We start from the raw sequence: 23,481 nt of genomic DNA on the forward strand, positions 1-23,481 counted from the left end.
ACTGCTTTTAGAGACGAGTGGTGGTCAGTAACCTAGACAACGAGTTGTCAACAATGGGACTGAATAAGCTGGTATGTCATGAGGAGGAGGAGGAGGCAAGTTTGCCAAATGAATGTGTCTACAAACATATTTACCTGGCGAGCTCTACAAGTATAACTATGTTTGTTGAGACAGGAATACCCCTTTAAGAAAAATGGTAAATTAAAATCAGATAATGTTATTTGTCTAAAACAGCCAGAATAGCTCCTGATTTTTTTCATGTAATTGTAAATTTCCTTGTACTGTTTCCTTTGCATTTACATTTAGAAGCCCTTTAAAGCCTAGATGAAGTTTGTGTAATACAGAACTGCGTGTTGGCACCTAAAGGTTATTTTACAATGCACTACGCATCTTTTAAATGTCATGCAAGACAGCAGTAATTCAAAAGTTGTTACTTTTTGATGAGGTGCCATATCATGTTTTTCTAAAGGTTGCTTCATCTGACAGCTGGCAAGGAGTAAACTAAGCTGGTTATAAGAAGGATTATCAGATTACATTCATTTCTATCACTGGCATATTTAACCCACATCAGTAGGTTCACATATAAAACGGATTTCACAAGTAATATATTGTGTACAGTAAACTAAAATAGGAATCTGATGAGATCTTAGATGTTGAATCACAACTGTTTTGACATTTTAAAAGCCACCTAATGATGGCTTCTGGAAAAAGAAACCCTTTCAAAGTCGTCCTATGAACTCTACTGAAGAGAGGCAGAAAACTGGTGATTTCATTAAAGTTCAATACCAGAAACTAGACTACGAATTCCAAATAACAAAAATGTATAGTATAAGAAGGGGATAGCTATGTCTTATGTTCTCAGCCCACTTTGATGTTTGTTGTGGACAATTTAGTCTAAAGTCAACATTTTTACAGACTAATTGGAAACTCAAAACTGACCATAAAGATTTATAAGTAACAAATCTATGGCTGCTGTCACTGGTAGCCAGCCAGCATGGTGGTACTATTGGTTCGGTATAAAAAGTGTGTGAAAAAAAAGTTGAAAACTATTTACAGTTTGTGTATATATATATATTTTTTTTTATACAAATTGAATGAATGTACATTGGATGACATTCTCTAAATCACACATAACTCAGCCTTATTTCAACCACCCGATAACTACCACATCTGAGGTCTCGGCGTTGTGCAATCTCCGCTGTGCAGCTGCATAACAATACAATAGCTAGACTAAGGGGTCATTCACATGTCCTTAGAATTCCGTCCGTACATGGACAGTGTTCTGCGGACTGCACCTGGGAGTTCCCAGCATCATGAATAATTATAATGTAAGGACAGAATTCTACAGATGCGTGAATGACCCCTAAGGGTGGGTTCACACTGAGGAATTCGCGGGAGAAGTTCACCGCTCTCCCACATCTCTGCCTGCCCCATAGACTCCATTCTATGGTCAGGCAGATTCCGCTGTCCGCCCAAAGAATGGACATGTAAATTCTTTGGGCGCATAGCAGAATCCGCCTGATCATAAAATGGAGTCTATGGGGCAGGCAGAGATGCAAGCGGGAGCGTGGGGGGCAAACAATGGAATCCACAAGAACTTCTCTGCACAAATTCCTCAGTGTGACCACACCCTAACAGGCAAAAGCTAGTAAGCCCTTGGAAATTTTTTGTAAGTGCTGTTTAAAGGGAAGCTGTCCCTAAAGGCATATGGGGAGCTGAGGATGAAGGGAAGTTTTTTTTGTAGAAGTAATTTACAAATCTATATAACTTTCTGATACCAGTTGGTTTACAATTTTATTTTGTGGTGCAAAAATACCAGTGTGCTATTGTGTATGAAGAACAAGACGAATGCTCCAATGACTAGGTAGCAAGGTAGGTGATGTAGACACTTTTAGTGCACAACTATAAAAAAAAAAAATCTATAGTAGGGGAAAAAAAAAACAGTAGTCTTTAATTTTTTTTGTTGAAACTGTTTTCCTACTGTCCACTAGATGGCGCACTACTCACAGAATGCTGGAGGATGTGAGGCTTTCCACAAGATTTTATAAGGTCAGGTCAATCATGAGGTCCAGCTCAGATATTTGGGTCATTTTTGGTTGATGGTTAGTGAGACGTTTTTTGGTATATGTAAATTAGCTTGCCTGGTGCACTGGGGTGTAAAAGTTGAACTTTTTATTGGTACCATTTTGGAATATGTATAACCCTGAGTTTTTGCATCCAACTTACTGTATCAGTTTTTGAGTGTTTAATTTTAATGTTCAGAAAAACGTGGTCAGCCATGTTTGTGTACGCTAAAATCTAAAATAAAATCAGTATGTGGGGAGACCAACCCATTAATCCCCGGCCAGCCAAAGCTTATAAATTACCTGCTCTATGATCCAGCTTGCTTCAGGGGTTCCCAGCTGCACGTCCAGCTCAGCCAATCAGTGTACTGCCCCGACACAGCACACTGATTGGCTGAGTGGGAGGTGCACCCTAGAACCCCTAAAGCAAGCCAGATTGCGGAGCAGGTAATGTATAAGCTCCGACAGGGAGTTAACGGGGTGGTCTCCCGACATACTGGCAGCGAGTATGTCTTCTCATAGACTTTACAGGGCAGGGATCCGCAGCGAGAAATCCGCTGCGGATCCCTCCTGTGTGAAGGCACTTTTATAAAGGAAACAGAGTAAAAACGCAGTTTGAACCTAGCATACGTGCAGAGCATACTCTTTACACACTCTGAACATGACATATAAAGGGTTAGGGCTTATTCCCACGTCCCATATTTTATGGATGCTACGGATGGGGAAACCCTGTAGTGGAATGTTTCCATCCCCGGCATGTAGTTTATCCCTGGGTCTAGCTGACTCCTGTTTCACTGCCGAAGGCACCAGAAACATGGTGTTTGTCATCCTATGTCACTTACACCTCTACCCTACAGTTTACACAAAACCTGATCCACCATGTAGGCTGCAATTTTAACAAGAACACAACAACAGCTGCAAAAAAAGTACTTGTAGAAAATATAAAACCAAACAAGAAGAAGATATATTTTATTTTAAATTCAGAAGACATTATGTTAAGTTGATGTCCCGTGCTCCCAATGTATACACAGATATGTACAGTTAGCAAAGTTATTAGATTGGCCATTTCCATTGGTTTGCAGGAGGTTCATCAATAAGGGGCTCCCACGGCTTCCACTCTAACATTTTTCTTGCCAGCTGCAGTTCATTTTCTGCCTGTTACAGATTAAAACATAGGTTACATTTGAAAATATATACATAGTAAAACTCCTGAGCCAATTTTCTTTTTTGACTTCCTTTCCTCCTAGTCATAACTATGTTTCCATCAACTGAGCCATACGAAGGCCTTTTTATATGGCACCAATTGTACTTTTCTAATTAAACCTTTTAGTTTACTATAAAATGTACAGTAAAAAAAGTTACAGATAAAATGCTGCCTTGAAGGTCTCCTTGCTCACAATGACTTTTACTTCTAGCCATAAATTTTCTATAGGATGGACATCATGGCTTTGTGATGTCTCCTTACCTTCATTTTGTTGTCCTTAGGCACAACAAGTTTGTAAGTATGCTTGGTGTCATTGTCTATTTAGAAACCTCATTTGCATCCAAACTTCAACATGTTGCTTCAATTTATCCACGTAAGGGAGGAGATTTATCAAAACTTGTGCAGCAGGCTGTGTGTATGTATGTATGTATGTATGTGTGTGTGCTATGGCTGCAGCAGGCTCTGTGTGTGTGTGTGTGCGCGCTATGGCTGCAGCAGGCTATGTGTGTGTGTGTGTGTGTGTGTGTGCTATGGCTGAAGCAGGCTCTGTGTGTGTGTGCGCTATGGCTGCAGCAGGCTCTGTGTGTGTGTGTGTGTGTGTGTGTGTGTGTGTGTGTGTGCGTGTGCGTGCGCTATGGCTGCAGCAGGCTCTGTGTGTGTGTGTGTGCTATGGCTGAAGCAGGCTCTGTGTGTGTGCTATGGCTGAAGCAGGCTCTGTGTGTGTGTGTGTGCTATGGCTGAAGCAGGCTCTGTGTGTGTGCTATGGCTGAAGCAGGCTCTGTGTGTGTGTGTGTGTGTGTGCTATGGCTGCAGCAGGCTGTGTGTGTGTGCGCTATGGCTGAAGCAGGTTCTGTTTGTGTGTGTGTGTGTGTGCTATGGCTGAAGCAGGCTCTGTGTGTGCGCTATGGCTGCAGCAGGCTCTGTGTGTGTGTGTGTGTGTGTGTGTGTGTGCTATGGCTGCAGCAGGCTCTGTGTGTGTGTGTTTGCTATTGCTTGCCCCCACAGTGACCCTCAACATCACTATGTGTGACTATCAGTATGGCTGACCCCTCTGTGTCACAGGGATTTGGCAGTGTTAGCAGTGTTTCTTCGTGTATGGTGAATATTAGTTAGAAACATCGAAGACTGTCAGCAGGAAAAACTCCATCTAGTCTAGTTGTGAAAAGTTCAGGACATGGAGGCTGGAGACTGGCTGAATCCTCTGCACACACAGGAGAATCTACTTTATATACAGTATTCCTTTATTCACTCAGAAGTTGTAACAGGATTATGTAGGACATTAGGGAGAAGCTGCTGAACCAGTGTGATAAATAACTCTACTGGTTTCTGACCGGCCATTTATGAAGGAGCAGGAGTTGGAGTCGGGAGTCTGAGTCGGTCCTGATAAAATTCAGGAGTCGGAGCTGCAGCTTACCGACTCCACAGCCCTGTAATATAATTGCAGACCACCTGTTGGGTGGTCCAAAATTAAAGGTAGTGTGGTATAAAACCTATTTTTTTTTCTTTTTTTACTAAACAAAACACATTACAAAGTTATACAACATTGTAATGTGTGTTATTTATGTGAATGGCCCCCTTCCCCATGTTTCCACCTCTTGACCCGGAAGTGTGATACTGTATACCCACGGAATCACTGTCAACTCCGGCCGCCATCTTGGGATGATCACGTCATCTTCAGAAGGCCAGCCTGACTGCTCCAGCCCTCCCTCATGCCGTGAGTATACAGTATCACACGCCAGGGTCAATGGTCGAGGGGTGGAAACACGGGGAAGGGGGGCAAACAACATAAATAACACACATTACAATGTTGTATAACTTTGTAATGTGTGTTATTTAGTGAAAAAAGGTTTTATACCGCACTACCTCTTTAACCCTGCAATGACGTCTCTAAACTTCCTTTGAGCTTGTGCGCGCACAGGGTGTTTCTATTGTTTTTTCCAGCGGTTTTTTTTTTTTTTTTTTGCAAACTGTGCAATTTAGTTAAAATACCACGGTACCAATTTAATGCTAATTGCATAGTCCCTTCACTGATAGAATGGTTATAGTGCTAGGAAAAGAAGTTCAAGTGTTTTACCTGTACAATGACCTCTTCTATTTGGCCACAGTTAATCTTCTCTTCCAATTTTTCAACATTACTTTCCTACATGGGATAAAAAAAAAACAAAAAAAAATCATCAATCTGACATAAAAGCAGTCTGACTTCCCCAGGGCAAATGATCAGATCTGAGCAACAAGAGACTGTTCTGGGCACCTTTTTCCTTAGACAGACTGGTAAATCTGAGCCAAAGTTTTGGTTTCTGGCAGAGTAGCACAGTTTTCAGGAAATGCTTCTGTTGGAACATGAAAGGAGTTTATCACCAAGCTCATTCTGGGCCAATAATATTGCCACACGGACCTTGTTGTAATGCCTCTTGATGACTAACATGTCCCTGTCTCTGGCACGAAGTAAGGCAAAACCATTGCCCCAAATATAGGTGTTATTGTGCTGCAGACTACAGTAAAACAAACGTTTCCCAAACCCTTTTTATATGCAGTGTAAAAAATAAATAAAAAAACAAAAATCACCAAGTGCCATGTCTCTTATTTCAAAAGGAAATAAATGAGGACAAGCCCTATTAACTGTCAGGATGCCGGAAGCCATAGTGGAGCGTGGACAGTGGCACTTTACATACTCACAGCGGAATGAAATATGTAAACCTATTCAAAATGACAGTGAATTGCAGCAGAATTTGCGGCGTGAAATCCGGTATGTGTGAACCCACCCTAAGATTACATTCACATTAACAAAAGGGCACTATGAGTGGAGCACTTTTGTTATTGATTTTCAAAGCACCCTTGGTCCTAGAGCGCTGTAGAGAAAAAAAAAAACACAATGGTCAATGAAATAACTTAATAATGACAAAATATAGACCTGTATGGGCGGCTGGAAGAAGAAAAGAAGCCCTGTCAGAGGAGAAAGAAGTGATTTTCTTTTATAAGATATAGTACAAGTAGTAGTTCACTTATGTACTACTGATTTATGAAAAATATTCTGAAACAATGACTAAGGGTGCCTTCACACCTACCGTATCGCAGCAGAAAATCCGCTGCGGATCCGCAGCAGATTTAACTAAATGAATGACCACAGCATCAAATCCGCACTTACAAATCTGCTGCGGATCCACAGCGGATTTGACAGTGCGTATTTAATGCTGTGTTCATTCATTTAGTTAAATCTGCTGCTGATCTGCTGCGGATTTTCTGCTGCGATACGGTAGGTATGAAGGCACCCTAAAAGGTAGTTCACCAAAAAAAAAAAAAAAGTTTCAAATCAACTAGACATTGGTAATTTACTTCTATTAAAAAATCTCAAGTCTTCCAGTACTTATCAGCTGCTGTAATTCCTGTGGGAAGCAGTATTCTTTCCAGTCTGGATGACAAGAGAGATTTTCTATGGGGATTTGCTACTGCTTTGACAGTTCCTGTCATGGACAAAGGAGTCAGCAGAGAGCATGTCAGAGCAGGACATACAGCAGCTGATAAGTACTGGGATACTTGAGAGTTTTTTAATAGAAGTAAATTACAAATCTCTGGACCTTTCTGGCACCAGTTGATGTGAAAGAAAAAAAATTTTGGTGGATAACCCCTTTAACCCTTAGGCGACCCTGGATGTACCCGTATGTCCAGGGGCGCCTCCCCGCATTTAGAGCGGGGCCGTGCGGCTACCGCGTTCTGAACCGCCGCGATCCCGGGTGCCGCATGTAGCCCGCAATCGCAGCTATGACAGCTGCCTCCGATTACCTGATTAGCGGGCACAGCGATCACACTGTGCCCGCTAATCAGGTAATCGGAGGCAGCTGTCAAAGATGACAGCTGCCTCCGATTACCGGCTGCAGATGATCGGTGGTGGTATAGTGGGGAGATCGCTCCTCCCGGCCAGGGACCGCTCCAAGATGGCGCCGTCCCCGGCTCAGCACTCGTTTGTTTTCAGCTGCAGCAGCCGAAAGCAAACGAGTGCCGATCTCATTGATCTTTGCTGTATATCTATACAGAAAAGATCTCAATGAGAGATCTGAGTGTATATACTGGAAGTCCCCCAGGGGGGCTTCTAGTATATGTGTAAAAGTAAAAATAAAAGTATTGTTATAAGAAAAAAGCCCCCTCCCCTAATAAAAGTCTGAATCACCCCCCTTTTCCCAGGTTATAAATAAAAATAAATAAACATGTTTGCTATCGCCGCGTCCGTAATCGCCCGAACTATTAATTAATCACAATACTGATCTCGCACGGTAAATGGTGTAAGCGCAAAAAAAATCCCGAAGTGCAAAATTGCGCATTTTTGGTCGCATCAAATCCAGAAATATTGTAATAAAAAGCGATCAAAAAGTCGTATATATGCAATCAAGGTACCGATAGAAAGTAAACATCATGGCGCAAAAAATTACACCTCACACAGCCCCATAGACCAAAGGATAAAAGCGCTATAAGCCTGGGAATGGAGCGATTTTAAGGAACGTATATTTGTTAACAATGGTTTGAATTTTTTACAGGCCATCAGATACAATAAAAGTTATACATGTTATATATCGTTTTAATCGTAACGTCTTGAGGAACATATATAACAAGTCAGTTTTACCCCAGGGCGAACGGCGTAAAAAACACAAACCCCCCCAAATAAAAGAAATGCAGGGTTTTTTTTCAATTTCACCACACTGAATTTTTTGCTGGTTTCGCAGTGTATTTTATGCAAAAATTCAGCCTTTCATTGCAAAGTACAATTAGTGGCGCAAAAAATAAGGGCTCATGTGGGTTTCTAGGTGAAAAAATGCAAGCGCTATGGCCTTTTAAACACAAGGAGGAAAAAACGAAACGGCAAAAATTTAAATTGGCCCGGTCCTCTAAGGGTTAAACAGTAAATCATGCTATCATGTAGAATTCACAATCATGGACATGTGAACGCATCTTTAGGTTAATAAACAGACAATGAATAATCTTCTGAAACTACTTACAGTTTTTATAGCAGTAAATCTGTCATTTATGATTTGCTCAGTGTATTTCCGGTATGCTGCATCCTTTGGAACGGTCTGCAGTGTAGCAAGTATTTTTGTATATAATATTCTCAAGCGCTGTCAACGAAAAGAATACAATGAACTTGTTAACACAAAATAGCACAGCTATATAGCTTTAAATATGAAACCATGAAAGATATATGCATTCGCCTGGACAGAAAAAAAAATGCTGGTACCGTTTTGCTGTCCTTTCCAGAGGTCTGCCTGTGTATTTGGTGTAAAAACAACTTTCATTATGGCGGCTGTGCAGGGTGTCAATGAGGCGGGGCCTAGAGTATCCGTGCCCTAGGCCTGCAACACCTATCTTCCCATTTATTTCTTTTTTTGGCACACCCCTGGGCTGGATGAAGGCAGGGAGAAAGGCGCTACAGGCCTAGGGCACGGATGCTCTAGGTCCTGCCTCACTGACACCCCACTACTGGAATAGAAGTTGTTTTTACACCTAATACTGGCAACAAGAGACAGGCCTGGGAACAGGAAATCAAAACAGTACTGTTAGGCTCTCTGTTTTCCAGGACTCCCTAGAGCTGCATCCAACAGTATTCAAGTGATCAGTGAGGCAGGGCTCTGACTCGACCTTGCTCATCTCTAGTCCTTAACCCATAGACAACCTAGGACGTACCTGTAGGCCCTGGCCGCCAGTCATCAGACGACCCTGGGTGTACAGGTACGTCCTGGGTTATGAAGCACGCTCTGGAGCGGGGCCGGGCCCTCACCGTTAATGACAGCCTGCAGCGATCGCACAGCAGCCTGTCATTAACCCCTTAGATGCTGCAGTGTTTAAGTGTAAGTGACAGGAGCAGCTCCTGTCACTTACCGCGAGGAGTCCCGATCGCCACAGGCAGGCTCAATAAGCAGAGCGCTTATTAAACTGATCAATGCTATGCCTATTTTTAAAAATACCCCAAAGCCTCTCCCCCAATAAAAAATTTAAAATCACCCCCCTATCCCATAGTATAAATAAAACATAAAAATAAATAAACATTATGTATCGTAGCGTGTGTAATTGTCCAGTCTATTAAAATATAACAAGCGTTATCCCGTACGGTGAAGGGTGTAAATGAAAAGAGGTAAAAAGCGCCAGGATTACCGATTTTTTTGTATATATATATATATATAATAAGTGATCAAAACATCTGAGCTACACAAATATGGTATAAATAAAAACTAGAGATCATGGCGCAAAAAAAATGACTCCCCATACAGCACAGTAGGCGAAAAAAAACGTTATAGGAGTCACAATAGGACCATTTTATTAATTGGAGAAAAAAAAAAAAAGGATTACAAAAAAAAAAAAAACATTAGAAAATATGTATAAACCTGCATAGGGTTGTGTTCGGACTGACCTATAGAATAATTGTATCATGTCACTTTTACCATATAGTGCATTACGTAGACACAGGAACCCCCCAGTAGTTACCATATTGCATTCTTTTTTCCGATTTCACCAATTTATATTATCATAAATTATATTTTGAGGGTTCCGTCACACGTTATGGTAGAATGCAAGACACCATTACAAAGTACAACTATTCCTGAAATAAATAAGCCCCCACATGTCTCTGTAGACAGAAAAATTAAAGTGCTAGAGCTCTTACAAGGGGAGGAGAAAAAAAAACCAAAAATGCAAAAATGAAAATTGGCACGGTCCACTGGGTCATTTTGGGCTTGGTCCTCAAAGGGTTACAGGGGTACTCTGGCCAGGATCCTTTTTTCCACAATGGCCGGGTAGGGGATGGGTGAAAACAATTACATCTATTTATCTCCCCTGCTCCAGCTGCTTCCTGATCGGTCTCCTGCTTCTGCTGGTGAATGGCTGAGCGGGCCTGAGAAGTCACATCAGGTTCCCTCTCACATCAAGTTCCCTCTCAGACTAGGAAGCATCCACAGACCTGGGACCAGAGCAGCCGGATGAAAAAAGGGTTGCCAGCTGGAATACCCAGTTAACAGTTCCACCATTATGCTGCGTTTACACAGAACATTTATCGTTCGAATTTTCGCGATAACGATCGCATTTAAACGATAATTGTTCTGTGTAACACAGCAAACGATCAAGTAATGAGCATTGTGATCTATCAACATGTTCTTAAATTGTCGTTGGCCTTTCAAAGATTCACCCTGTGTGTGAGATGGTCTTAAGCGATCTTAAAAACGATCGCAATAACTATTTTTCTCCGTCTAAACGCTGATTGTTATAAAAATCAAATTGATGCTTCAAAATCGTTAAACGATCGATTGGGTGAATTATTGCTCCGTGTAAACGCAGCATTACACTTCCTAATGTATAAACATAGCAAAAATTTCAAAGTAGACTTACTTCATGTGGATTTTGGGCAACAGCCAACCCAACTAAGCCAGTGGTCTGAAAGAGAAAAGCGCAGGTTTCAGCAAAGAACCCCACAGTAAAGTCACACAACAATCACAACAGACTTCCTATAAAAAGGGACATCGGAATACTTTACAGTGTCTCTGTCATCATAACTTTCAAAACAACTGTGTGAAGGTAACAGCATCCAGACGTTATAAAGTGCTTTATTCTCTCATGGCAGTAACATAGCAGCTATGTTACTGCCATGAGGGAATAAAGCACTTTATTTTTGCACTTTACAATGTCTGGATGCTGTTACCTTCACAGTTGTATGGACTTTTATCCTGCTGGGCTACAGGAGTGGTACCTTTGTTTCATCCTATTCCATAGAGAGACTTTTTTTGATATATGTCCTGAGTCTGGAAAGACCTGTAGGAGTGCTATGGTATATTTTTGATTTTATCATAACTTTCAAAATCTAAATCAACAGTAGATGTGATGTAAAGCACGTTTGTAATTTACATTCATTATTTTTTTTATAATTGGAAACTCAGCACTTCCTCTGTTCTGACTTTTTTTCTTCAAAGAGTCTAAACACAGGAAGTCCTGTGTATCCCAGGCCATCTGAGAGCTCACGGAGAGAAGGCAGTCATGTGACTGACATATTGAGCCGTGACACTCTGGACTGCCCAGAATTCCTGTGTCTAGTCTCTCTCTCTCAACCAGAACAAGACTAAAAAGCCTCAGGAGACTGGACCTGGATTTCTGGTAAGTACAGCTTTGTTTTAAAGCATGATAACTAACAAAAAAAATAACAAATGTAAATTGCAAATGTTTCCGAGCCTCCTCCGCATAACTAGGAGCTACTTCTCCATTGTACTATTAGGGTGCCTTTACACGTACCGTGCCGTTTATTGCAATGAAATCCGCTGAGATAATGATTACTATGTAACGCAATGGCAATGTATTTCCGCCGCAGCAGTGTATTATGTGTGTTTATTTGTACCATGCGGATTTTGTGCGGGAAATCCGCTACAGATCCTGTACGTGTGAACGCACGCTAAAACCTGGTACACAGAGAGAATTTCCTGCTAGTGAACGGTTTTATCGGAGTGTCTCTGGACAGAACCACAAGTTGGGAAATCCTGGGCTAATGCACATTAATGGGGAGTGTCTGGATACATGTGCTCACCAGAGATCTTAGGCCCCTTGCACTTCAGTCAGGAAATCTGTAATCCCATCATCTAGATCCTTCTACATAACTGCAGCTGATGTGTGTGTACAAACAAATCTAGGTTCATTCACTAATAAAATCCTTCTGCTAGCAAGTCAGGCCCTTGTAGACTAGTGGTAACCCTACTCTGCCATGTTTCTGTCACCCAGCTCCTCTCCTTACTGTGTATGAGAAGGCAGGTATTAGCATACAGCCCTGGGGGAGCGGTGACAGATGACGGCAGGAGATCATTGTGTGGGTACATGATCACATATGTATATAACACTGACACATGACTGCATAACGAGGCAACACACCGACACGGTACAATGTCATACTGAGTACCGGCAGATTTCCCTGCACAGACACACATCCCAGCTGCACGTAGTCCCGGTGACCTCCCCGGTCTCACCTTCTTCAGAACGCCAGCCATGGCTGCTTCGCACTGCACGCTGGGTAGATGCAGCACTAGGCTCAACCAAGCGATGCCAGAGTAATAGAACGCACAGGGACAAGGAGCACTTCCGCCTACGTGCGGATTCTGCGCTTTACGTCATCACGTAGCTCTACTACTGCCGGATCTGTAGTAGTGTGCGCTGTTATGTGGCCTGAGCTGTGCGGATGTCAGGGCGTTGTGTGCGGCACATATACTGTGTATGTAGTGCAGAGGCGGAGTGCGCATGAGTCCCAGAGATGATATATAGTGTGCGCAGGCTTCTACATTACCTGAATAAAATACACTGGTCACAGGCTGAGAAACAGTGCCATAGTAAGTAGTGGCCACAGTTCCATCCACTATGTACAGCCCTTCATTACAGGTACCTTAGAAGAAGCTGCAGCTTTCCTGTAACCTGTTCATGTGTGACATGGTGCTTTTATATCCTAGATCGGAGCAATAGGGCATATCTCCCAATGCTATCACAGCATAGATAGATAGCTCTCAGCAACTCATATTCTGGTTCTTGTCCTAACTTTTATTTTTGTGGCAGCTGCGCATGGCTGTAATGGCAGGTCTACACTGCGCATGGCTGGGGCCACACTGCGCATGGCTGTAATGGCAGGTCTACACTGCATGGCTGTAATGGCAGGTCTACACTGCGCATGGCTGTAATGGCAGGTCTACACTGCGCATGGCTGTAATGGCAGGTCTACACTGCGCATGGCTGTAATGGCAGGTCTACACTGCGCATGGCTGTAATGGCAGGTCTACACTGCGCATGGCTGTAATGGCAGGTCTACACTGCGCATGGCTGTAATGCTGGGGCTACACTGCGCATGGCTGTAATGGCAGGTCTACACTGCGCATGGCTGTAATGGGAGGTCTACACTGCGCATGGCTGTAATGGCAGGTCTACACTGCGCATGGCTGTAATGGGAGGTCTACACTGCGCATGGCTGTAATGCTGGGGCTACACTGCGCATGGCTGTAATGGCAGGTCTACACTGCGCATGGCTGTAATGCTGGGGCTACACTGCGCATGGCTGTAATGCTGGGGCTACACTGCGCATGGCTGTAATGGCAGGTCTACACTGCGCATGGCTGTAATGGCAGGTCTACACTGCGCATGGCTGTAATGGGAGGTCTACACCGCATGGCTGTAATGGCAGGTCTACACTGCGCATGGCTGTAATGGCAGGTCTACACTGCGCATGGCTGTAATGGCAGGTCTACACTGCGCATGGCTGTAATGGCAGGTCTACACTGCGCATGGCTGTAATGGCAGGTCTACACTGTGCATGGCTGTAATGGCAGGTCTACACTGCGCATGGCTGTAATGGCAGGTCTACACTGCGCATGGCTGTAATGCTGGGGCTACACTGCGCATGGCTGTAATGGCAGGTCTACACTGCGCATGGCTGTAATGGCAGGTCTACACTGCGCATGGCTGTAATGGCAGGTCTACACTGCGCATGGCTGTAATGGCAGGTCTACACTGCGCATGGCTGTAATGGCAGGTCTACACTGCGCATGGCTGTAATGGCAGGTCTACACTGCGCATGGCTGTAATGGCAGGTCTACACTGCGCATGGCTGTAATGGCAGGTCTACACTGCGCATGGCTGTAATGGCAGGTCTACACTGCGCATGGCTGGGGCCACACTGCGCATGGCTGTAATGGCAGGTCTACACTGCATGGCTGTAATGGCAGGTCTACACTGCGCATGGCTGTAATGGCAGGTCTACACTGCGCATGGCTGTAATGGCAGGTCTACACTGCGCATGGCTGTAATGGCAGGTCTACACTGCGCATGGCTGTAATGGCAGGTCTACACTGCGCATGGCTGTAATGCTGGGGCTACACTGCGCATGGCTGTAATGGCAGGTCTACACTGTGCATGGCTGTAATGCTGGGGCTACACTGCGCATGGCTGTAATGGCAGGTCTACACTGCGCATGGCTGTAATGCTGGGGCTACACTGCGCATGGCTGTAATGGCAGGTCTACACTGTGCATGGCTGTAATGCTGGGGCTACACTGCGCATGGCTGTAATGGCAGGTCTACACTGCGCATGGCTGTAATGCTGGGGCTACACTGCGCATGGCTGTAATGCTGGGGCTACACTGCGCATGGCTGTAATGCTGGGGCTACACTGCGCATGGCTGTAATGGCAGGTCTACACTGCGCATGGCTGTAATGGGAGGTCTACACTGCGCATGGCTGTAATGGCAGGTCTACACTGCGCATGGCTGTAATGGGAGGTCTACACTGCGCATGGCTGTAATGCTGGGGCTACACTGCGCATGGCTGTAATGGCAGGTCTACACTGCGCATGGCTGTAATGCTGGGGCTACACTGCGCATGGCTGTAATGCTGGGGCTACACTGCGCATGGCTGTAATGGCAGGTCTACACTGCGCATGGCTGTAATGGCAGGTCTACACTGCGCATGGCTGTAATGGCAGGTCTACACTGCGCATGGCTGTAATGGCAGGTCTACACTGCGCATGGCTGTAATGGCAGGTCTACACTGCGCATGGCTGTAATGGCAGGTCTACACTGCGCATGGCTGTAATGGCAGGTCTACACTGCGCATGGCTGTAATGGCAGGTCTACACTGCGCATGGCTGTAATGGCAGGTCTACACTGCGCATGGCTGTAATGGCAGGTCTACACTGCGCATGGCTGTAATGGCAGGTCTACACTGCGCATGGCTGTAATGCTGGGGCTACACTGCGCATGGCTGTAATGGCAGGTCTACACTGCGCATGGCTGTAATGGCAGGTCTACACTGCGCATGGCTGTAATGGCAGGTCTACACTGCGCATGGCTGTAATGGCAGGTCTACACTGCGCATGGCTGTAATGGCAGGTCTACACTGCGCATGGCTGTAATGGCAGGTCTACACTGCGCATGGCTGTAATGGCAGGTTTACACTGTGCATGGCTGTAATGGCAGGTCTACACTGCGCATGGCTGTAATGCTGGGGCTACACTGCGCATGGCTGTAATGGCAGGTTTACACTGCATGGCTGTAATGGCAGGTCTACACTGTGCATGGCTGTAATGGCAGGTCTACACTGCGCATGGCTGTAATGGCAGGTCTACACTGCGCATGGCTGTAATGGCAGGTCTACACTGCGCATGGCTGTAATGGCAGGTCTGCACTGCGCATGGCTGTAATGGCAGGTCTACACTGCGCATGGCTGTAATGGCAGGTCTACACTGTGCATGGCTGTAATGCTGGGGCTACACTGCGCATGGCTGTAATGCTGGGGCTACACTGCGCATGGCTGTAATGGCAGGTCTACACTGCGCATGGCTGTAATTGCAGGTCTACACTGCGCATGGCTGTAATGGCAGGTCTACACTGCGCATGGCTGTAATGGCAGGTCTACACTGCGCATGGCTGTAATGGCAGGTCTACACTGTGCATGGCTGTAATGCTGGGGCTACACTGCGCATGGCTGTAATGGCAGGTCTACACTGCGCATGGCTGTAATGGCAGGTTTACACTGCACATGGCTGTAATGGCAGGTCTACACTGTGCATGGCTGTAATGGCAGGCTGCGCATGGCTATAATGGCAGGTCTACACTGTGCATGGCTGTAATGCTGGGGCTACACTGCGCATGGCTGTAATGGCAGGTCTACACTGCGCATGGCTGTAATGGCAGGTCTACACTGCGCATGACTGTAATGGCAGGTCTACACTGTGCATGGCTGTAATGCTGAGGCTACACTGCGCATGGCTGTAATGGCAGGTCTACACTGCACATGGCTGTAATGCTGGGGCTACACTGCGCATGGCTGTAATGGCAGGTTTACACTGCGCATGGCTGTAATGGCAGGTCTACACTGCGCATGGCTGTAATGGGAGGTCTACACTGTGCATGGCTGTAATGCTGGGGCTACACTGCGCATGGCTGTAATGGCAGGTCTACACTGCGCATGGCTGTAATGGCAGGTTTACACTGCACATGGCTGTAATGGCAGGTCTACACTGTGCATGGCTGTAATGGCAGGCTGCGCATGGCTATAATGGCAGGTCTACACTGTGCATGGCTGTAATGCTGGGGCTACACTGCGCATGGCTGTAATGGCAGGTCTACACTGCACATGGCTGTAATGGCAGGTCTACACTGCGCATGGCTGTAATGGCAGGTCTACACTGTGCATGGCTGTAATGCTGAGGCTACACTGCGCATGGCTGTAATGGCAGGTCTACACTGCGCATGGCTGTAATGGCAGGTCTACACTGCGCATGGCTGTAATGGCAGGTCTACACTGCGCATGGCTGTAATGCTGGGGCTACACTGCGCATGGCTGTAATGGCAGGTCTACACTGTGCATGGCTGTAATGCTGGGGCTACACTGCGCATGGCTGTAATGGCAGGTTTACACTGCATGGCTGTAATGGCAGGTCTACACTGCGCATGGCTGTAATGGCAGGTCTACACTGCGCATGGCTGTAATGCTGGGGCTACACTGCACATGGCTGTAATGGCAGGTCTACACTGCACATGGCTGTAATGCTGGGGCTACACTGCGCATGGCTGTAATGGCAGGTTTACACTGTGCATGGCTGTAATGGCAGGTCTACACTGCGCATGGCTGTAATGGCAGGTCTACACTGCGCATGGCTGTAATGGCAGGTCTACACTGCGCATGGCTGTAATGGCAGGTCTACACTGCGCATGGCTGTAATGGCAGGTCTACACTGCGCATGGCTGTAATGGCAGGTCTACACTGCGCATGGCTATAATGCTGGGGCTACACTGCGCATGGCTGTAATGGCAGGTTTACACTGTGCATGGCTGTAATGGCAGGTCTACACTGCGCATGTCTGTAATGCTTGGGCTACACTGCGAATGGCTGTAATGGCAGGTCTACACTGCACATTGCTGTAATGGCAGGTCTACACTGCAAATGGTTGTAATGGCAGGTCTACACTGCGCATGGCTGTAATGGCAGGTCTACACTGCGCATGGCTGTAATGGCAGGTCTACACTGTGCATGGCTGTAATGGCAGGTCTACACTGCGCATGGCTGTAATGCTGGGGCTACACTGCGCATGGCTGTAATGGCAGGTCTACACTGTGCATGGCTGTAATGGCAGGTCTACACTGCGCATGGCTGTAATGGCAGGTCTACACTGTGCATGGCTGTAATGCTGGGGCTACACTGCGCATGGCTGTAATGGCAGGTCTACACTGCGCATGGCTGTAATGGCAGGTCTACACTGCGCATGGCTGTAATGGCAGGTCTATACTGCGCATGGCTGTGATGGCAGGTCTATACTGCGCATGGCTGTGATGGCAGGTCTACACTGCACATCGCTTCAAGGCCGTGGCTACACTCCGCATTTCTGTAAGACTGAGGTTACCCTGCACATGGCTGTAAGACCAGGGCTACACATGCATGGATGTAAGACAGGGGTTACACTGCTTATGGCTGTAAGACCAGGGCTATACTTTGCATGGGTGTAAGATAGTGGTTACACTGCACATGGCTGTAAAACAGGGGTTACACTGCACATGGTTGTAAGACAGATTCTCTTTTCTTTACTATGACTATGAGCTGAAATCCCAGTGCCGTAGTTTGGTAGCTGTAACTCGAGTTATGGCTAAAGGTCTGGACAATGAAATTTTTACATATAAGTTTATAATGAACAATGCATACTAAATGTTTATTTGCCCAGTGACTGCTGTAAATAGATAATCTAGAATATGAAATGATTTTGCTTTTCAGTCAGCATCTGGTATTCAATAAGTTTATTTTTACTCCATCATATTTTTACTTGCATTAAGTCTAATCTACTCCTAAAAATAGTGTAATGGTTCTAATCTGCCACCCACGCTTTAGGAAGCTGTGAGGTTGTGCACATATGAGAGTACTTTTAGTTCTGAAAAAACCCTATTCCAAAATAAACACTTTATTTACTCCATTTATTACTAAGTCAAAATCCACAAAAGAATGGCATATCTAACTTTACTAATCTTCTACATAATAGTTATAAAAATGTACATAGAAATATTAATAGAAAAGTAGAAGGGCTGATAAACTGCTATCATAATGTAAAAAGTCCAGCAATAATTGCAGACCGTGCATAATATATGAAATCAGTGTATTGCAAGCTAGTGACTTACTACATACATTATACTATGTATAAGATTCTGGACATGCATCTGGCACTCTGCATTGATGAGCATATAAGTGATGTCACTGCAAAGTGCCATCCCAATGTTCTTTAGGAGGGGCGAGCTGGCCAGGGCAGATCAGTGCACTAACAGCGGTAATGCACAAAACGGCCTCAATTGCATATCTAATAAAGTGTAGTTTTCTAGAAAACTGCACTGAGGATTAAGGTAAGAAAGCCCCAGGCGCTATGGGGACATAGCTGGTTAGAGGCTTCAAACTGCTGTTAGTTTCCCTTTAAGATGAACTATAATAAAAAGGTTTGCGCTTTTTTTTCTGCTTTAGACTCACTCTTGATTTTGGCTAAAAACACTGACCAAAATGAGGCTCAAATACTGGCAAAAATACTGTTTGTGAACCCAGCCCTGAAGTCATGTGTGGCTCCCCTGAAGGACCAATATTAGAAATAACGTGAACAGTTTTGCCTGGATTGTTCTTTTAAAGGAGAAATCCGGCGAAAATTTTTATTAAAGTATTGTTTTGCCCCCCAAAAGTTATACAAATTACCAAAATACAATTATTATGGGAAATGCTTATAAAGTGCTTTTTCACCGGACTTCTCCTTTAAGTTACTGAAATAGAAAAGTTACAGTCTTAGGCTGGGTTCACACTACGTATATTTCAGGCAGTATTTGGCCCTCTTGTCAGGTCCTCATAGCAACCAAAACCAGGAGTGGATTGAAAACACAGAAAGGCTCTGTTCACACAATGTTGAAATTGAGTGGATGGGCGCCATATAACAGTAAATAACGGCCATTATTTCAATATAACAGCCGTTGTTTTAAAATAACAGCAAATATTTGGCATTAAATGACGGCCATCCACTCAATTACAACATTATGTAAACAGATCTTTTCTGTGTTTTCAATCCACTCCTGGTTTTGGTTGCTATACAGCCTCAAATATACGTAGTGTGAACCCAGCCTAATTACAGTGTTCCTACACAGTGGCTCTATTATGATACCATCCATATGAGCATTGCCATCCCTGCACACAGCTGTTTACCTCTTCTCTCTGTCATGGAGAGATGTTAGCAGCCACTAGAGGGCACACTAATGTATCATTCTAAACCTGCACTGATATCTATGATCAGGAAAGGAAGAATAGAGCAACCATGTAATGACAATACTAAAGGGGTACTCCAGCGTGGGGGCTATTTTGGGATCTGGCCGGGGAGGAGGTGGCTGAGAGAAAAGACGTCCACTCACCTCCCCGGATCCAGCGGCAGGTCCCATATCACGGCGCTCCGGTCCCCAGTTCCCGGATGCTCCCTGGTGTCGTCTCATGTCCGCTCAGCCAGTCAGTGACAGAGGCGGAATCCGTTTCAAGTCTGCTCAGATTCCACCTCTGTCACTGACTGGCTGAGCGACTGGCTGTCACTCAAGCCCGCGTCAGACACCAGGAAGCCGCTGGGGATCGGAGCGCCGTGATACGGGACCCGTCGCTGGAACCGGGGAGGTGAGTGGACGTCTTTTCTCTCAGCCACCTCCTCTCTGGCCAGATCCCAAAATAGCCCCCACGCTGGAGTACCCCTTTAATTCTCTGTGTCAGAAGCTTGGGACGGTCTGCAAAGCCCCCCTCCTGGAGACTAACCGTTCATTCAATACATATCTTCACCTTTTTTGTTTCCTTACCTTAGTTTTAAACATGCTGCTTTCTGCTAAAGACACAAAAAACTGTGGGGCTTATTCCCACATTCCTTGTTTCATGGGCAGCAAGGGTGGGAAAGCCCTGTGGAGTATTTCCCCCCCATTCCCCCGGATGGCTTCATCTACAATATGATGCTAGGAGTTGGGAAACTTTGAATATTTGGGTCACTGTAATGAAGCAGCAACGCTGGGGGAATGATTTAACATATATTTTACCTAACTGGAAAACCCTTTTAAGCCTTTGGGTTTTTAACTAAATTGCTCTCCTGATTGTCACCCCTACCTGGACCAGTACTGATAAGGGGTCTCCATTTCCTCCAAAGTTAGACCTGCAGCAACCATGAGCAGGTTGGGCCTGCTGGGAACTTGTAGATGAAGGATACAGGATACAGACTCCAATCTGTTTGGTCCTCTCCTACTTGGTGCTGTCTGAATTTCTATAACGAATGACTTAAGGTCCTTTTACATTATCCGTTTAAAGGGGTATTCCCCCCAAGAGCTAAAAAAATGTAATGCTCCCAAACCTAGCTGGCTGTACTCACCAAGTCCCCCTGAGTATTTTGAGCCGTCTCCCATCTTTCTAGCTGCTACCGTTCCTGAGTTACAACTTTTTCTAAAACATGGTCTATATCCAAGATAGGAAACTACATTTCCCATCATGCAATGCTTCTACCTGATGATGGTGAAGTAGCAGAGCTGAGACAATGAAGGAGATGATGAGAGTGTAGCAGAGCTGAGTTGGCGGAGACGGTGTAGCAAAGCTGAGTTGGAAGTGACGGTGTAGTAGAGCTGAGTTGGGGATGACAGTGTAGCAGAGCTGAGGTGGAAGTGACGGTGTAGCAGAGCTGAGACAATGAAGGAGATGATGAGAGTGTAGCAGAGCTGAGTTGGCGGTGACGTCGTAGCAGAGCTGAGTTGGCGGTGACGTCGTAGCAGAGCTGAGTTGGGGATGACAGTGTAGCAGAGCTGAGTTGGCGGGGACGGTGTAGTAGAGCTGAGACAATGAAGGAGATGATGAGAGTGTAGCAGAGCTGCGTTGGCTGTGACGTCGTAGCAGAGCTGAGTTGGCGTGACGGCGGAGCAGAGCTGAGTTGGGGGGACGGCGGAGCAGAGCTGAGATGGGGGGACGGCGTAGCAGAGCTGAGTTGGCGGGGACGCCGGCGTAGCAGAGCTGAGTTGGCGGGGACGCCGGCGTTGCAGAGCTGAGTTGGCGGGGACGCCGGCGTAGCAGAGCTGAGTTGGCGGGGACGCCGGCGTAGCAGAGCTGAGTTGGCGGGGACGCCGGCGTAGCAGAGCTGAGTTGGCGGGGACGCCGGCGTAGCAGAGCTGAGTTGGCGGGGACGCCGGCGTAGCAGAGCTGAGTTGGCGGGGACGCCGGCGTAGCAGAGCTGAGTTGGCGGGGACGCCGGCGTAGCAGAGCTGAGTTGGCGGGGACGCCGGCGTAGCAGAGCTGAGTTGGCGGTGATGCGGGCGATTGCGAGGGGCGGAGCTTGCCGACGGCGATTGTGGGTGGGCGGAGCCAGTCGCGGGCGATTGCGGGGGCGGAGCTTGCCGTCGGCGATTGCGGGGGCGGAGCTTGCCGTCGGCGATTGCGGGGGCGGAGCTTGCCTGCGGCGATTGCGGGGGGCGGGGCTTGCGGCGGCGATTGCGGGGGGCGGAGCTTGCCGGCGGCGATTGCGGGGGGCGGAGCTTGCTGGCGGCGATCGCGGGGGAGTGCGGAGGGGGGGCTGTGTGCTGCGGGTGAGTGCTGGACGGTGCCGGGAGGCTCTGGACACAGGGGGTGACCGGGTGGCTGCTGTTAGAGAGGGATGCAGTCACAGCTGCACTGATCACTGTCTCCCTCTCTAACAGCAGCCACCGCATCAGTGTTCTCAGTCACTTCACTGTGCTGGGACTGAGGACACGTGATGCCGACACGGAGGGTGGGGGCCAGGAGCAGGAAGCGTGTCGGTGTGGACTGAGGTCTGATGATTCTCTGCAATCCATGGAGGTGAATGCAGCTGGATAACAGCAGAACTGTGCAGAATACATAATAACTGTATATTGGAAAGATGGAAAGCTACGGGGGGGGGGGGGGGGGGGGCAGCGTATTAATGCAAAAATAATTTTGGGGTGAATACCCCTTTAAGCTGCCACAGCTTGCCACAAATAAGCGATATCTGTGCTCATTTGTAGTGCCTTTACATGACACGAGAAGTCGAGTAGCCAGGCTGCACGAACGATTCATGTATTATTCATGCAGTCATAGAAACTGACAGCACAGATACACATATATCTGTGCTGTCAGTTTCTAGATCATACAGTAGTACATACTTACCTAGTGTGCATACTTACCTACAGTACATACTTACCTGTGATCCGGCATCCTCTTCTCCGGCTCTCCCATCCAGACACTGTGTCTTCAGGGCCTTGCCTCCACCAGCTGTCAGTCATTCTGGAGGAGACGGCAGCCTAAAGAATCAGCGGCTGGACGGGAGAGCCAAAGAAGAGGATGCTTAAAGGCCCTATTCCACTGGCCGACTGACAGGAGCAAGCAGCGAACTGGTGAGTCCGGCAGGGGTGCTGCGTGGGTGATCGCTAGATCGTCCGGGCAGCCCATAGCATACAGCTCCTATTACATGGAGCGACGGCAGCAGATAGCTGCTGTATGAGTTGTTTGTCTTTCAACATGTTTGAAAGACAAAAGACGCAACGATCAGCCGACATAAACAATACGACCAATAATCGTTCCATGGAATAGGGCCTTAACACCCAAACCTATATCTTGACCATCTTCATCCTGGTGTTGGAAAAAGGGTATATCGCTTGAGGGCACTTATTGCTCACAGGGCACTGAGAATGTTCCTTACACCCATCCTCAGCGTTGTTTCTGTTGAGTTTACTCACTAAGCTAATTAGGTGTTTTGGCGCACTGGGGGTGGGACTACTCCCAGTGCACCAATCCGCCTCAAGATCAGTGCACTGCGGTAGGAAGTCCCAACCCCTGTGCACCAAAATAGGGCATCCATATATTAGTTAAGACTCTCTGTGCAGGTAGGATCCCTATAGGTGATATCCACCATGTAGCATCACAAAAAGGTCTTTGTGGTCTGGAGCGGTAGCAGGCTAGTATTGTAAGGCTTAGAAGTGCCAGAATAAAAGGACTTCCCCACCCTGGTGTTACTAGACTTCTGCTGTTTGTTTTTTTACCTGGCTTACACAGAGACACACACACATTATATATACATATATATATACATATATATATATGTATATATAATGTGTGTGTGTCTCTGTGTAAGCCAGGTAAAAAAACAAACAGCAGAAGTCTAGTAACACCAGGGTGGGGAAGTCCTTTTATTCTGGCACTTCTAAGCCTTACA

At 46.3% G+C, this 23,481-nt stretch overlaps 2 protein-coding genes across 3 annotated transcripts in view; one reads left to right on the top strand and one right to left on the bottom strand.

Moving 5' to 3' along the window:
- Positions 1-3,019: 3,019 nt before the first annotated feature.
- On the bottom strand, positions 3,020-12,352 carry NDUFA5 (NADH:ubiquinone oxidoreductase subunit A5). Its single transcript, XM_069956097.1, has 5 exons — positions 12,249-12,352; positions 10,633-10,677; positions 8,256-8,372; positions 5,342-5,407; positions 3,020-3,218 (listed from the first exon to the last, which is right to left on the bottom strand). The coding sequence occupies exons 1-5, from the start codon at positions 12,267-12,269 to the stop codon at positions 3,117-3,119; spliced, it is 351 nt and encodes a 116-aa protein (XP_069812198.1). The 5' UTR covers positions 12,270-12,352; the 3' UTR covers positions 3,020-3,116.
- Positions 12,350-23,481, top strand: part of ASB15 (ankyrin repeat and SOCS box containing 15) — a 70,526-nt gene continuing 59,394 nt past the window's right edge. The window contains exon 1 of one of the 2 annotated variants that reach the window (XM_069956092.1): positions 12,350-12,605. In XM_069956092.1, the coding sequence (XP_069812193.1) occupies positions 12,530-12,605 (76 nt within the window). In that variant the 5' untranslated portion in view covers positions 12,350-12,529. The remainder of the gene's footprint in view (positions 12,606-23,481) is intronic. The other variant, XM_069956095.1, reaches the window with a different exon arrangement.

Source organism: Dendropsophus ebraccatus, chromosome 1 (genome assembly GCF_027789765.1).
Source record: "Dendropsophus ebraccatus isolate aDenEbr1 chromosome 1, aDenEbr1.pat, whole genome shotgun sequence".
Lineage (NCBI taxonomy): Eukaryota > Metazoa > Chordata > Amphibia > Anura > Hylidae > Dendropsophus > Dendropsophus ebraccatus.